This window comes from Dermochelys coriacea, chromosome 8 (assembly GCF_009764565.3).
Source record: "Dermochelys coriacea isolate rDerCor1 chromosome 8, rDerCor1.pri.v4, whole genome shotgun sequence".
NCBI classification, from domain to species: domain Eukaryota; kingdom Metazoa; phylum Chordata; order Testudines; family Dermochelyidae; genus Dermochelys; species Dermochelys coriacea.
This window is the reverse complement of record NC_050075.1, coordinates 16,598,436-16,613,807: the sequence shown is the minus strand read 5'-3', so window position 1 is coordinate 16,613,807 and position 15,372 is coordinate 16,598,436. Positions and strand designations below refer to the sequence as shown.

Below are 15,372 nucleotides of genomic sequence, written 5' to 3'. Positions count from 1 at the left end.
TTTTCAAATTGACCGATGCTGAAGATGTCATTGAATGGAGTAATGTTTTAGAGGGGCAGATTTTTGAAGGCATAAATTGGAACTAGTAAATTAGTTAACAGTCAGTGAAAGTTGGGCACTTATCTCCTATTGGTGTCTTTGGGGAAAAAAGAAAAAATCTCCCACTACACTTTGATAGGTGCACGTACAGAATTGAATCATTTAAGAGTTCTTGTACGGTGGGGCAAAATAAGCAATGCAGATGAGGGAAGAAGAGAGTGAAGATCTGGATGAGACTGAGGGAAGTTCTAGGGGTGTAACCTCTATTTTCTCTCTTCAAGAGTGGATAGGAACAGGCGATCCTGGCTGGAAGGGGCACAAAGGTTATCAGGGGGTACAAGTCCCTGTTGAAGAAACATTCATGACGACAGCAAAACACAGCCTAAACTACCCTAACAGCACTCGAGGTCCAAACTATAGCGACTGCATTCTATGACCCCCTGAAAGCCAGTGCACACATTCCTCCATTCTCCAGCTCTCCCTCTGTCACGCCATTATAACAAACAAAGGGAAGATACTATGAAACTGATTCCTGGAAATCAGAGAGAGAAAATCCTCCCTATTCCCCAGGATCTCTTACACAGGCTACATTCATTGAACACAACAATGTTTCATAGATTCATAGATACTAAGGTCAGAAGGGACCATTCTGATCATCTAGTCCGACCTCCTGCACAGCACAGGCCACAGAATCTCACCCACCCACTCCTATGAAAAACCTCACCCATGTCTGAGCTATTGAAGTCCTTAAATCATGGTTCAAAGACTTCAAGGAGCAGAGAAGCCTCCCTCAAGTCAACCATGCCCCATGCTACAGAGGAAGGCGAAAAACCTCCAGGGCCTCTCCAATCTGCCCTGGAGGAAAATTCCTTCCCGACCCCAAATATGGCAATCAGCTAAACCCTGAGCATATGGGCAAGATTCACCAGCCAGATACCCAGGAAAGAATTTTCTATAGTAACTCAGATCCCATCCATCTAATATCCCATCTCAGGGGATTTGGCCTATTTACCCTGAATATTTAAAGATCAATTACTTACCAAAATCCCATTATCCCATCATACCATCTCCTCCATAAACTTATCGAGTAGAATCTTAAAGCCAGATAGATCTTTTGCCCCCACTGCTTCCCTTGGAAGGCTATTCCAAAACTTCACTCCTCTGATGGTTAAAAACCTTCGTCTGATTTCAAGTCTAAACTTCCTGGTGGCCAGTTTATACCCATTTGTTCTTGTGTCCACATTGGTGCTGAGCTTAAATAATTCCTCTCCCTCTCCTGTATTTATCCCTCTGATATATTTATAGAGAGCAATCATATCTCCCCTCAACCTTCTTTTAGTTAGGCTAAACAAGCCAAGCTCCTTAAGTCTCCTTTCATAAGACAAGTTTTCCATTCCTCGGATCATCCTAGTAGCCCTTCTCTGTACCTGCTCCAGTTTGAATTCATCTTTTTAAACATGGGAGACCAGAACTGCACACAGTATTCTAGGTGAGGTCTCACCAGTGCCTTGTATAACGGTACTAAAACCTCCTTATCCCTACTGGAAATGCCTCTCCTGATGCATCCCAAAACCGCATTAGCTTTTTCACAGCCATATCACATTGGCAGCTCATAGTCATCCTATGATCAACCAATACTCCAAGGTCCTTCTCCTCTTCCGTTACTTCTAATTGATGCGTCCCCAACTTATAGCTAAAATTCTTGTTATTAATCCCTAAATGCATAACCTTACACTTCTCACTATTAAATTTCATCCTATTACTATTACTCCAGTTTACAAGGTCATCCAGATCCTCCTGTATAATATCCCGATCCTTCTCCGAATTGGCAATACCTCCCAGCTTTGTATCATCTGCAAACTTTATTAGCACACTCCCACTTTTTGTGCCAAGGTCAGTAATAAAAAGATTAAATAAGATTGGTCCCAAAACCGATCCCTGAGGAACTCCACTGGTAACCTCCCTCCAACCTGACAGTTCGCCTTTCAGTAGGACCCGTTGCAGTCTCCCCTTTAACCAATTCCTTATCCACCTTTTGATGTTCATATTGATCCCCATCTTCTCCAATTTAACTAATAATTCCCCATGTGGCACGGTATCAAATGCCTTACTGAAATCTAGGTAAATTAGATCCACTGCATTTCCTTCATCTAAAAAATCTGTTACTTTTTCAAAAAAGGAGATTAGGTTGGTTTGGCACGATCTACCTTTTGTAAAACCATGTTGTATTTTGTCCCATTTACCATTGACTTCAATGTCCTTAACTAATTTCTCCTTCAAAATTTTTTCCAGGACCTTGCATACTACAGATGTCAAACTAACTGGCCTGTAGTTACCCGGATCACTTTTTTTTCCTTTCTTAAAAATAGGAACTATATTAGCAATTCTCCAATCATTCGGTACTATTCCTGAGTTTACAGATTCATTAAAAATTCTTGCTAATGGGCTTGCAATTTCAGGTGCCAATTCCTTTAATATTCTTGGATGAAGATTATCTGGGCCCCCCGATTTAGTCCCATTAAGCTGTTTCAGTTTCGCTTCTACCTCTGATATGGTAATATCTACCTCTATATCCTCCTTCCCATTTGTCATGCTACCATTATCCCCAAGATCCTCTTTAGCCTTATTAAAGACTGAGGCAAAGTATTTGTTTAGATATTGGGCCATGCCTAGATTATCTTTAACCTCCACTCCATCCTCAGTGTTAAGCGGCCCCACTTCTTCCTTCTTAGTTTTCTTCTTATTTATATGGCTATAGAACCTTTTACTATTGGTTTTAATTCCCTTTGCAAGGTCCAACTCTACTCGACTTTTAGCCTGTCTCACTTGATCCCTACATGTTCTGACCTCAATTAGGTAGCTTTCCTTGCTGATCCCTCCCATCTTCCACTCCCTGTATGCTTTCTGCTTCTTCTTAATCACCTCTCTAAGATGCTTGCTCATCCAGCTTGGTCTACAACTCCTTCCTATGAATTTTTTCCCCTTTCTTGGGATACAGGCTTCCGATAGCTTCTGCAGTTTTGATTTAAAGTAATCCCAGGCCTCCTCTACCTTTAGATCCATAAGTTCTTCAGTCCAATCCACTTACCTAACTAATTTCCTTAATTTTTGAAAGTCAGCCCTTTTGAAATCAAAAACCCTAGTTGCAGATTTATTTTTGTTAATCCTTCCATTTAGTTTGAACTGAATTAGCTCATGATCACTTGAGCCAAGATTGTCCCCTACAACCATTTCTTCTATGAGGTCCTCGCTACTCACCAAAATTAAATCTAAAATGGCATCCCCTCTAGTCGGTTCAGCAACTACTTGATGAAGGAATCCATCAGCTATCGCATCTAGGAAAATCTGAGCCCTATTATTATTACTAGCACTGGTCCTCCAGTCTATATCTGGGAAGTTAAAGTCTCCCATGATCACGCAGTTTCCATTAGTATTTATTTTATTAAAGACATTAAAAAGGGCTCTATCCATATCCAAATTAGATCCCGGAGGTCTATAGCACACCCCAAGCACTATCGTAGGAGAGGCTTTACTAGTTTTCTTCCCCAATGTAATTTTTGCCCAGACAGACTCTGTCTTATCCATTGCATCGCTTCTTATTTCTTTACATTCTACCTCATCATTGATATACAATGCTACTCCACCCCCTTTACCTTTGTTTCTGTCTTTCCTAAAGAGCACATACCCTTCAATACCTGTAGTCCAGTCATGACTACTATTCCACCATGTTTCTGTTATCCCTATAATATCTGGTTTCACTTCCTGCACCAGTAGCTCTAGTTCCTCCATTTTGTTACCTAGACTCCTCGCATTGGTGTACAAACATCTTAATTTTTGCTGTTTGGCCTCGCTTACATTTTGTACCCTATTAGGCACAGTCATTCTACATCCAGTATAACCTATTAGACTAGTATCCACACCGCCCTCACTCCTTATATACATTCTCCTACCCACGGCTGTATCCATTCTTCCTTCATCTTCTTCCCTCTCAATGCTAAAATCTGGCGTGGAGATTTTCTGGACATCTCCCATCCATCTCCCCCCAATTCCTAGTTTAAAGCTCTCTTTATCAGTTGTGCCAGCCTCGATCCTAGAAGTCTATTTCCTTCCCTACTGAGATGAAGTCCATCCCGAGAGAACTGACCTCTGTCCGTGAATGCCTCCCAGTGGTCATACATCCCAAAGCCCTCCTTATAGCACCACTGCCTAAGCCATCTGTTGACAGTCATAATCTTGTCAGACCTTTGTTGCCCTTCTCTAGGAACAGGAAGGATCCCGCTAAAGATCACCTGAGCCTCAATTTCCTTAAGCGTCTTCCCCAGCCTAGCATAGTCTCCCTTAATACTTTCCAGCGAGAATCTAGCCGTATCATTTGTTCCCACATGAAGGATAATTAGGGGATTCTTTCCCGCTCCCTTTAGGATCCTTTTCAACCTCAGGTCTACATCCCGTATCTTAGCACCCGGAAGACAGCACACCCTTCTATTCTCAGGATCAGCTCTAGTTACAGGCCTGTCTATTCTTCTCAATAAAGAGTCCCCGATCACATAGACCTGCTTTTTCCTGGTGACAGTGCTATTCTCCAGTGTCTCCCCTGTTCTCTCTGGCTGCAAGTTCTTTCCATTCCTATTTTCCCTTACAATCTTCTTCAACCCATCCTGTATCCTCCTGGGGCTCATATTTGGTGTAGTCTCCCTTGACTCTTCCCCTTTTTCTATAGGGCTAGCCTCTCTTCTCTTCTTCCTTACCCTTCCACCTTCAACAAGTACCTGCTGAGCCCCTTCTTCATTTTCCAACTCTGCAAACCTGTTCCTAAGCTCTATTTCTCCTTCACTAGCCCGTCTTTTTCTCTGCCTGGTTCTTTGAGTCACATGTTTCCACTGACCACTTGCCTCATCCAGTCTCTCCTCAACATATTAATGTTAATTAATATGCCCCTGGACAATCAATACCTTCCGTAGTATTAACTTGTGTGTCCTACTTCCATAAGGAATTAGGCTTCATTTCCAAACTCTGCCTCAAAGCAGCTCATTTTCCCTTTCAGGAAATGGATTAACACGAGGACTGGTTGAACCAATTCGGCTTACAAACCAACCCCAATGTTCATAGCAACCTTTAAACCAAAGAGGGAGTTCGGAAAAACATGCTGTTATTTATTGTTCTTTCCTGTGAACCTCTGCACCTCTGGGCTGAATCCCAGACTGGGGGTGTGAGTGATTCAATATTATGAAAAAAAACTTCTTTCCTTTTCTATCTAGGTACATATATGGCCCTTGTCACTGCAGCATCCAAGTGCCTCACAACCATTAGTGAATTTTATCTCAACATCCAGAAGAGGGTAATAAGTATTGCCCCATTTTACTGATGGAAAACTGGGGCACAAAAAAGTGTCAGAAGTCATTGCTAAACTGGGAACTGAACCCTAGTTTCACTAGTCCCAGTTCAGCATCCAGTAGGCCATCACTCCTTTCCATGAACTTTCCTGCCTTCTCTGATAGCTGATAATATAAATCAACCAAAATACTAGCATCTTGGGGTTTTGCCCAGAACCAGTTCCACTGGGATCCCCAAATGATTTTTTGACCACAGAGATGAGTATCTAACTAAACAACCCTTCTTTTTTAGGCTCAATTTACCCTGCTGTTTCAAGTCCAATGTCCACAAATCCAATGCTCACAGAAGACTCCTCTATGCTTCATTAACATGCCAAGTTGTACTGGACAAAGCAGGAGTCTGTCTAGTCAACTCCTGTAGAATATCAAGCTGAGCTTTTCTGATAACTAGGCCTTCCGCTTGTCTAATAAAAATCCTGCATACAACCCCCTGCACATCCTTGAATAGTTCACCCATCACTTTATTGAGAAGTAGAGTCATGCCTTGTCAGGGTAAACCAGGCAATAAGCAGCTAGTGCTAAGGTTGTACCTTCTTTTCACTTTGGTTTATTCTTCTCTTAAAAGGACTGAAATAAGGTTTTATCATATCCCTCAGAGGTGCTTCACCAGGCATAATACCTGAGCAGATGCACAGATAAAAGACTCTTTTACTTAATTTTTATCCTGTATCTTTTCTTTAATCCTATTTTTTCTCTTCTTCTCTCTCTAAAACTCCATTAATCTCAGATGCTACTGTTATTATTGGCTTTTATTTTCCCTTTAACAGATAAACTTTTGAACCAGGTTTTCATTCACCAGTTGACCAATGTCTAATAACGAGCCTCTCGTCCGTAAGACTTCACCCTGGTGGAAATTCTTGTAGAATCCATCAGAGTTTTGTGCACAGTGAACAAGACGTTAACAACTCCATCTCCACTAGCCTGTGTCCTTTCACGATTGGTACCCAAGCCTTTCTGTGAGCACAATGGGGAAAATGTCTTTGGGAAGCACAATGGGGAAAATGTCTTTGGTCTCTACAAGCAGAGTCCAGGATCCGTGTTGAAGTCAGCTGGGGGAGTTACCCCCTTTTCTTCCTGCTTAGAATTTATTTCACGTACCTATCCTAAATTCTATCCCTTAAGGAAGAGACCTTGCTGACTAAAACGTGTGGTTGTTTTCTTCTCTGCATAGTCATTCCATCAGCTTGCAAATCCAGCTGGTCTCCACTGGTTTCTACAGACAATCGGTAGCTCAGACAACCCAATATCCTGTTCCTAAACTTAGCTGCCAGCTGGAACCTGTTGACGATTTTCACCTGAAATTTCCAAGAGGGCCATCCCCACCCCTGCATTCTTCTCTCCTCTCTGTCTCTTGATAAGTGCCTTAAGGGTTAAAGTGCCAGCAACCTGAGGTGTCTAGTCACCCACTAGAACACACACTTCATACTTGGAGTATTGCAGCCAAAATCAGTGCTTCAGACAAACCTTCTATACTGTAAAGTAATTTAGTGGCCAACAACGTTCAGTAAGTGCAGAAACTTTGAATATTTACTTACAGGTTCCACGAATTCAAACATCTTCCTCTCCTGGACTTCTTGCACCTTGAAGACATACTCAAGGGAGACTTCATAAAAATGCTGTCGAACCAGGTCTACCTGGCTGTCTGCCTGTGAACACCGTGGGGATTAGAGAGGAAATACAGTATAACTACTGACTAAACATTTAGTTTCAAAATCACAAGACATCTGGGTCTAATGAGAACATGCCCATACAGAATGTAAATTTAGTACCAGATACCAAAGCAGGGCTAAGCAGATGGCAGGGAGATTACAAACAAACCTAAGTCACATGAAGACACACTTCTTCATCTGAAAATTATGTATTTAATTATTTTTGTGCTCTTATGTCTATGACAGCTGGGTGGACAACATATAGTAAAAGTAATAAATACATGAAGACTATGAAGTACAAAGTAGCTTCCCCAGCTCCTCTGCCCCCAACCAGCAAATCCATGATAAGAAGAGTCCCTCAAGTAATATTCCATAGTCAAATAAATACTCAGATAGCCTAGTATACATCTTGCACTTCATCATGAAGCACAATGAGCTCTAGCTTTGATGAACCAGCAGAAGGAAAGCGCATTGTCCTTTGACAATGGTTTGACTACAAGGCCCAAGAGAGCATGACTAGGGACTATCCTTAGCCACCATGATGGTGCATCCGGACACATACGTATGTACCAGGGTGGAACTACATCACTCTTATGTGAAACACCATCCTCTTTTTTAACATGCAGAGGAATTAAGGTGGCCTTCAGAGCTCTGCTCCTAGAAACCTGTTGACTCTCTTCCCTTTGTGACTGTGGATTCAGTCCTTCCCAATGATCAAAGCTGGATATGGTCAGCTCCCAAACCAAGGAGACACTCAAATAAAAATAAAATGACTCAGTAACTTTGTAATCAGATGTACTCCTTCTCTGTCCTACCTCATTTAAGGATTGCATAGCACTTACACCTCACAATCAGCACTTTGCAAAGTAGTTAAAGACTACTGCCCCCATTTTACAGATGCGGACCTGGAGGTCTGAGAGAGGCTATGGGCTGTTTTTCTAAGCACCACAGTCCCCACTGAAATCAAATGTAGGTGCTAGACATTGGGGGTGAGGGGGGATTCAGATGCTAAATTACTTGCCCGGGGTCCTCAGAAAGCCAGTAGGAGAACTAGGAGTCCAGGTCTTGCTTTACAAAGTATAAGGATTATTACACTAAATAATTACCTCCACTGCAATTACAAAACAACGGTTTTCAGAGAATTCTAGAAGTGAATGGCAAGAAAGGCCAGTTAGATCATCTAGTCCATCCCCACTCAGTGCAGGGCTGTTTTCTATCGCCTTGTCTACACTGGTATAGCTCAGTCCACGCTAGGGGTTGTATCAGTTTAACGACATCAATTAAAAATACCCACAGCCTTAACCAACATAATTATACAGGTATAACTTTCCAGACTAATAATACCTTGCACAGAGTTTGGCCACAGCAAGACCGCTGGGAAGTCAACCCCAGGGTAATTTGAGAAGAGCAATCAACCCCAGGGGGACAGACCATACATTGTGCTCAATACAGAGCCTAACATATGGCTGCTTTTACTTTTGCAGACCATGGTTGGTAATTACTTCCTTTTTAATAGGAACTTATCCCTATTAATCTGGGACAAAATCAGGAAATGGGTTATTTCCACCATGACCAACCTGTAATATTTGTCATGTGTGTCCATAATGCAGATACTGAGGTATTTAGCAAAGTGAGCTCTGAACACCAGAAAACGTGATACAGTATATTGGACTTGCCAGCAATTAAATGGCAAATTAGACTTCCTGTGCTGTGTAAATTGTCCAGCAGCCAGAGCTGTAGAGCAAAAGAGAATTCCCAGGTTCTCTCCCCCTTCCCTTTACTATAACCATTGTACATGTAGATATTTCACTCTCCCAGATGTATTGGCAGTAAGAGGAAGTTGGTACAAAGCGAAGAGTTTCCCTTTCCCACACACGAACTACTGTCTCTTAGTAGGTCGGGCCCTACAATGCAGCTATATAGTGCCAATAAGGCACAGTACACTCTCTTCTAAAGTTACCACCACACCACCAACTGCATACTTTTCAACATGCATCTGTCATTCCTCTGGCTGACTTCCCCTCTCTGGAATCCCAATTCACAAGCTAAGAAAATAAGTTGTACCGCTTTTATATGCCATGAAGAACCAAAGCCAACATTTTCAAACATGGAGGCCTAGAGTTAGATGCCCCATTCCAATTTAAGGCACCTAAAGGGCCATGACTTTCAAAGAGGGTCTGCTTACATAATTCCTTCTGTATTTTTTAAACCATTGGGAGCTGTGGGTGCTGTATACCTGTGAAAATCAGGCCTTTTATTTGGGTGCCTTACTTTTATGCAAGCAAGTCTGAAAGCATGGGCCTATGCTAACTAAGTATTCTCTTCTTTGAAATAGGCCCACAAACCAAAGTTGAACATAAAAAAATCTCCACCAGATGGCACTGGTATTCAGTGCTGCTACCCTGATCTCTACAGCTCTTTATTGCAGTTACGTTGGAGCAATACCAACACAGTAGCTACTGACATTATTAGGCTTTTCCTTGGAGAAAGGTATCCTAATGCTCAAGGAACACTCTTTTAAATGGCATAATGCGTTCTACACCACTTTCCCTCCCCATTCTAAAATGGAATCCTCCCACTCCAATAAGGCACAGCATTGAACATGCAGCACTTCGAACGCTTAAAGTAAAATGGTGATGAAGGAGCAACTAGATCACAATATTTAGCAGCCTGATACAACAAACCACAACCACGACTGAGGCCCGAGGGCACTGCTGTATTATAAGTAATAAATAACCAACAGGCTACCCATGTTATCCAGCAGGGGCAGATTAATAAGGACTTACAACTGGCTTGTGCAGTTCTGTGAATCAGGAGACAAATGTGGATAATTACAGGGATTTATGGGGGGATGGGTTTGATTGACTTTAGATTTTAGAAAGGCAAGTAATTATTATTTATATTCTTATATTGCCAAGCAGCCCCAGCCATGGAGTAGGACCCCATTGTGCTAGATGCTATACAAATACAGAATAAAAAGACAGTCTCTGCCACAAAAAACTTACAAGCTTTGGCCAAGATCTCTTTCACAGAAGTCATTCTCTAAGGCCAATAAATGGATAATGGCCCGGGCAGATCAAAAAACAGAACTTAGGGCAGCTCAGGGAGCACTGAAGTTCACAGGAGTGACTTTGGGTATGTCTACATTGAGGAGGGGGAAAAAAAAAAAAAAGAGAGAGAGAGAGAGAGAGAGCCCTCCCCCTCCTGCACACGCACACATGCACACACACAGTAACAGAGAGCTTCAGAGACCAGGTCTATAGAATCAGGCTCATGCTACAGCACTAAAAATACTGGTGTAGACATTCCTGTTTGGGCTGGAACTTGGGGTCTGAAGCCAGACCCCTGTTTTTACAGCCATAGCACAAGCCCTGCAAGCCCGAGTCCGTAGACCTGGACTCTGAGGCTCTCCACTGTGGTGGAAGGGGGTGGGGGTGTGTCGTTGTTTGGTTGGTTTTGCAGTGTAGATGTACCCTTACTTAGTGTTTTGCACAGTAAATTGTTAATAATTAGATACCTTCCATCTGAATTAGAGGGTTTTATGCAGTTTTGAAACGTTAAGGAATTAAGCTCACAACTTTTCCTGTTTACTAGGTATTAATGGGCCCATTTTATGGGCTAGGAAATTGAGGCACAAAGCAGGGAAGCGACTTAGCCATGTTGATACAGGATGTCTGTAGCAGACCCAGGAGTAAGACTCTAGTCTCCTGATATCCTGTGCTTTTAACCACAAACTGTCTCTGCCCGCCTAGTCATTGTCTTTTTGGTGGTATCTTGGATTCATTTTACCAAAACAGAGAGAAAAATCCCTGTCATTCTCTGTCAGCATGAACATATCCATTTTACAGCCACACAGAGGGTTCTGCTAGTTGTAGATAGAGAACATGACGGGATCTGACTCAGGAGAATGCCAGAAGTTGAAAACCAGAGCTTGCTCTCACCTCTTGAAGTTGGGATTCTTTCTTCTTAGAAGACAAGTTTAAGTGCTTTTCCAAGACACCACAATACTTCTCTGTCTCCTTGTCGTACTTCTTCTTGGCATCCTACCAAAAAAACCAAACACCGCGAAACAAATGTCACATTAAACCATCAAGAGCAGGCACATGACGATGGCTCCTTATGGGCCCAACACCAAGACAATGATATTACTGGTGTTACCACAGTAGCTAGGAGTCCAAGTCATGGACCAAGATCCTACTGTGCTCGGCACTGTTCAAACACAGAACAAAGATTGTCCCTGCCCCAAACAGCTCACATTCTAAGTGCCAGACAGTAGGGGAGTGCAGGGAAACAACATGAGACAATGCTGGTCAGCACAAGGGGCAGTGGTCTCATCACACCAGCAGCCTCGCTGTGGTCAGCTGAATGTGAACGAACAATTTCCAACAGGGAACATACTGCCAATGTAACACTGTCTCATCAAATGAATTTTAACCAACATGTGTCTATGAAAACTAAGGGGGGAAATAATGGAGTGCTTCTAAGAACCAAGAACAGTGGAGTTCACCATGCTACAATACTGAAAGAAAAGAACTGCCTAGGTGACTTATTTCCCCCTCAATAGCAAATATGTCAAAGCCAGTGCAGAAAGTCACAAACTACACATTCCTTTTCTGTCCCCAGGAAGGAAAGTACAAAGTCAGTCAATAGCAGGAGCCAAATTCATCTCTGATGTAAGCGGGCGCAAAGGGATTTTTCTCTTTTACAAGATCTGAACTGAGCCCAGTGGTTTTAGTGGGATCTGCAATTTTGAAAAAGTCTGCTGAACTCAAACCTTAGAGGTGACACAAATGTACCTCGAAATTCAGCATGTTATTTCACACAAACAATGCATTCACTATCTGGCTCAGTAATAGAGAATGCACTGTAATCGAAGCTCTCTCCTACGAGCACTGTAAAATAACCAGTGCTACCACTGCAGGTGCCTCCTCATGGATGTTACTGACATTTTTGCTTACAAGAAGTGGAAGGTTGGACATATGACCAGGGAAGAGTATAAAAATATTGCTCGGGCATGTAGGAAAGATATCAGGAGGGCCAAATCGCACCTGGAGCTGCAGCTAGCAAGAGATGTCAAGAGTAACAAGAAGGGTTTCTTCAGGTATGTTGGCAACAAGAAGAAAGCCAAGGAAAGTGTGGGCCCCTTACTGAATGAGGGAGGCAAGCTAGTGACAGAGGATGTGGAAAAAGCTAATGTACTCAATGCTTTTTTTGCCTCTGTTTTCACTAACAAGGTCAGCTCCCAGACTGCTGTGCTGGGCATCACAAAATGGGGAAGAGATGGCCAGCCCTCTGTAGAGATAGAGGTGGTTAGGGACTATTTAGAAAAGCTGGACGTGCACAAGTCCATGGGGCCGGACGAATTGCATCCGAGAGTGCTGAGGGAATTGGCGGCTGTGATTGCAGAGCCCTTGGCCATTATCTTTGAAAACTCGTGGCGAACGGGGGAAGTCCCGGATGACTGGAAAAAGGCTAATGTAGTGCCCATCTTTAAAAAAGGGAAGAAGGAGGATCCTGGGAACTACAGGCCGGTCAGCCTCACCTCAGTCCCTGGAAAAATCATGGAGCAGGTCCTCAAAGAATCAATCCTGAAGCACTTAGAGGAGAGGAAAGTGATCAGGAACAGTCAGCATGGATTCACCAAGGGAAGGTCATGCCTGACTAATCTAATCGCCTTTTATGATGAGATTACTGGTTCTGTGGATGAAGGGAAAGCAGTGGATGTATTGTTTCTTGACTTTAGCAAAGCTTTTGACACGGTCTCCCACACCATTCTTGTCAGCAAGTTAAGGAAGTATGGGCTGGATGAATGCACTATAAGGTGGGTAGAAAGCTGGCTAGATTGTCGGGCTCAACGGGTAGTGATCAATGGCTCCATGTCTAGTTGGCAGCCGGTGTCAAGTGGAGTGCCCCAGGGGTCGGTCCTGGGGCCCGTTTTGTTCAATATCTTCATAAATGATCTGGAGGATGGTGTGGATTGCACTCTCAGCAAATTTGCGGATGATAGTAACTGGGAGGAGTGGTAGATACGCTGGAGGGGAGGGATAGGATACAGAAGGACCTAGACAAATTGGAAGATTGGGCCAAAAGAAATCTAATGAGGTTCAATAAGGATAAGTGCAGGGTCCTGCACTTAGGATGGAAGAATCCAATGCACCGCTACAGACTAGGGACCGAATGGCTCGGCAGCAGTTCTGCGGAAAAGGACCTAGGGGTGACAGTGGATGAGAAGCTGGATATGAGTCAGCAGTGTGCCCTTGTTGCCAAGAAGGCCAATGGCATTTTGGGATGTATAAGTAGGGGCATAGCGAGCAGATCGAGGGACGTGATCGTTCCCCTCTATTCGACACTGGTGAGGCCTCATCTGGAGTACTGTGTCCAGTTTTGGGCCCCACACTACAAGAAGGATGTGGATAAATTGGAAAGAGTACAGCGAAGGGCAACAAAAATGATTAGGGGTCTAGAGCACATGACTTATGAGGAGAGGCTGAGGGAGCTGGGATTGTTTAGTCTGCAGAAGAGAAGAATGAGGGGGGATTTGATAGCTGCTTTCAACTACCTGAAAGGGGGTTTCAAAGAGGATGGCTCTAGACTGTTCTCAATGGTAGCAGATGACAGAACGAGGAGTAATGGTCTCAAGTTGCAATGGGGGAGGTTTAGATTGGATATTAGGAAAAACTTTTTCACTAAGAGGGTGGTGAAACACTGGAATGCGTTACCTAGGGAGGTGGTAGAATCTCCTTCCTTAGAGGTTTTTAAGGTCAGGCTTGACAAAGCCCTGGCTAGGATGATTTAACTGGGACTTGGTCCTGCTTTGAGCAGGGGGTTGGACTAGATGACCTTCTGGGGTCCCTTCCAACCCTGATATTCTATGATTCTATGATTCTATGATTTATCAGCCACAGCCATTTTGTTGCAATACCCACCAGCTGACACCACCATCTCACACACATGGAGAAGGAAAAAAGACCCATACTAATCTGAAACAGATTAAGAAAAAATCGGCATGAAATTCTAAAGCCCCTTCTAAATATTCTCGTAATGAAATATTTTTAAATCTGTGTGGTACCATGGGGCTACTCCAATCACTGCTCTAAAAAAAGACCAATTGCTAATAATGTCCCATCAGGAACCAAGTACAGCAGCCCCCATTACTCTTGCCTTCAGCACCAGAATTCACACCTACCATACAGGAGGCAGCAGAATCTCCTCCCTCAGCACTGTAAGTGTTTCCCAAGGTCCTGGCCACTTCCCCAGGTACCGAGAGGATCCCAGAGGAATCTTCTGAAGTTAAGGAGCATTTACAATTCTGGTTAAATGTCAACACACACACTTTGGCTGAATATCCTAGCCCTCTATCTTTCCCTCTTTCGAATAAATACTCCACTTGCTACTCTCAACATAAAACAGCAATGCACACAAACTGCCAGCCCGTCATAATTCAATGAGCCATATCCTTCAAAGATCTACGGAGATTAACAAGGTCTGGATCTGCACAGGTAGTTTGCCTTCTTGGCACCCACAGCTAACATCCTGCTAAGGCACTGCTCTGAGGGACAGCACAACCATCTCTGTAGTATCTGATACCTACAACAGCCCATTTCTGAAGGATATTTTCCAGCTACAGACTTCTCCTTAAAGCAGCATAGGAATTGCCATACTAGACCAAGCCACTGTGCCTTTCACAACAGGATTCTAATCTAGCAGGGCCCCTCCATGCTGCCCCTACATGCTACTGAATACAGGTATTGAAGCTCATACACATTAGCTTATGTTTCCTGCAAGCAGAAATAGGTTGTTATAGTAACATGAGAGCAGCAGACGGAAGACAAAGCTGTAATTTTAATTTCAGTGAAAAACAGGAAAGAGGCAAAAACCATGGCTTTTGCTTCAGCAGCAGCCATGAGAGATACTGGTTCTGTAGTCATCTATTTGAGATTTGCCCTGTTTAGCAAAGCTCTTCTAAATTAAAACTGAATACGTTCCGGTTACCCAGTAGGGATGGGGGAATCGACCTGGACAAAACTGAACTCATTCCAGTTATACATACGGGATGTGGGGAATCAATCTGGAGAAAAAAAATCAGAGAACTTCATCTAAGTAATGCAAACTTTGCTTGAGGTTTGAATTAATTAAAAAAAAAAAGTTTGCTTAACTTTGTGTGCATTTGGTCCTCGTCCTATGCCACCTGCTTTCAGACAGGGTCAGATGTACCAAAGGACCGTGATCAGGGCTAGAAGTCTGAATGACCCCACTGCCAGAGCAGAGATGTTCAGATAAGAATTTAAACA

At 43.1% G+C, this 15,372-nt stretch overlaps 1 protein-coding gene across 7 annotated transcripts in view; it reads right to left on the bottom strand.

Moving 5' to 3' along the window:
* The window catches only part of ARHGAP26 (Rho GTPase activating protein 26), a 315,168-nt gene that overhangs the window by 209,582 nt on the left and 90,214 nt on the right, over positions 1-15,372 (bottom strand). For all 7 annotated transcript variants that reach the window (XM_043491279.1, XM_043491281.1, XM_043491282.1 and 4 more), the window contains 2 exons: positions 11,023-11,124; positions 6,968-7,078 (listed from right to left, as the gene is read on the bottom strand). In XM_043491279.1, the coding sequence (XP_043347214.1) occupies positions 6,968-7,078; positions 11,023-11,124 (213 nt within the window). The remainder of the gene's footprint in view (positions 1-6,967; positions 7,079-11,022; positions 11,125-15,372) is intronic.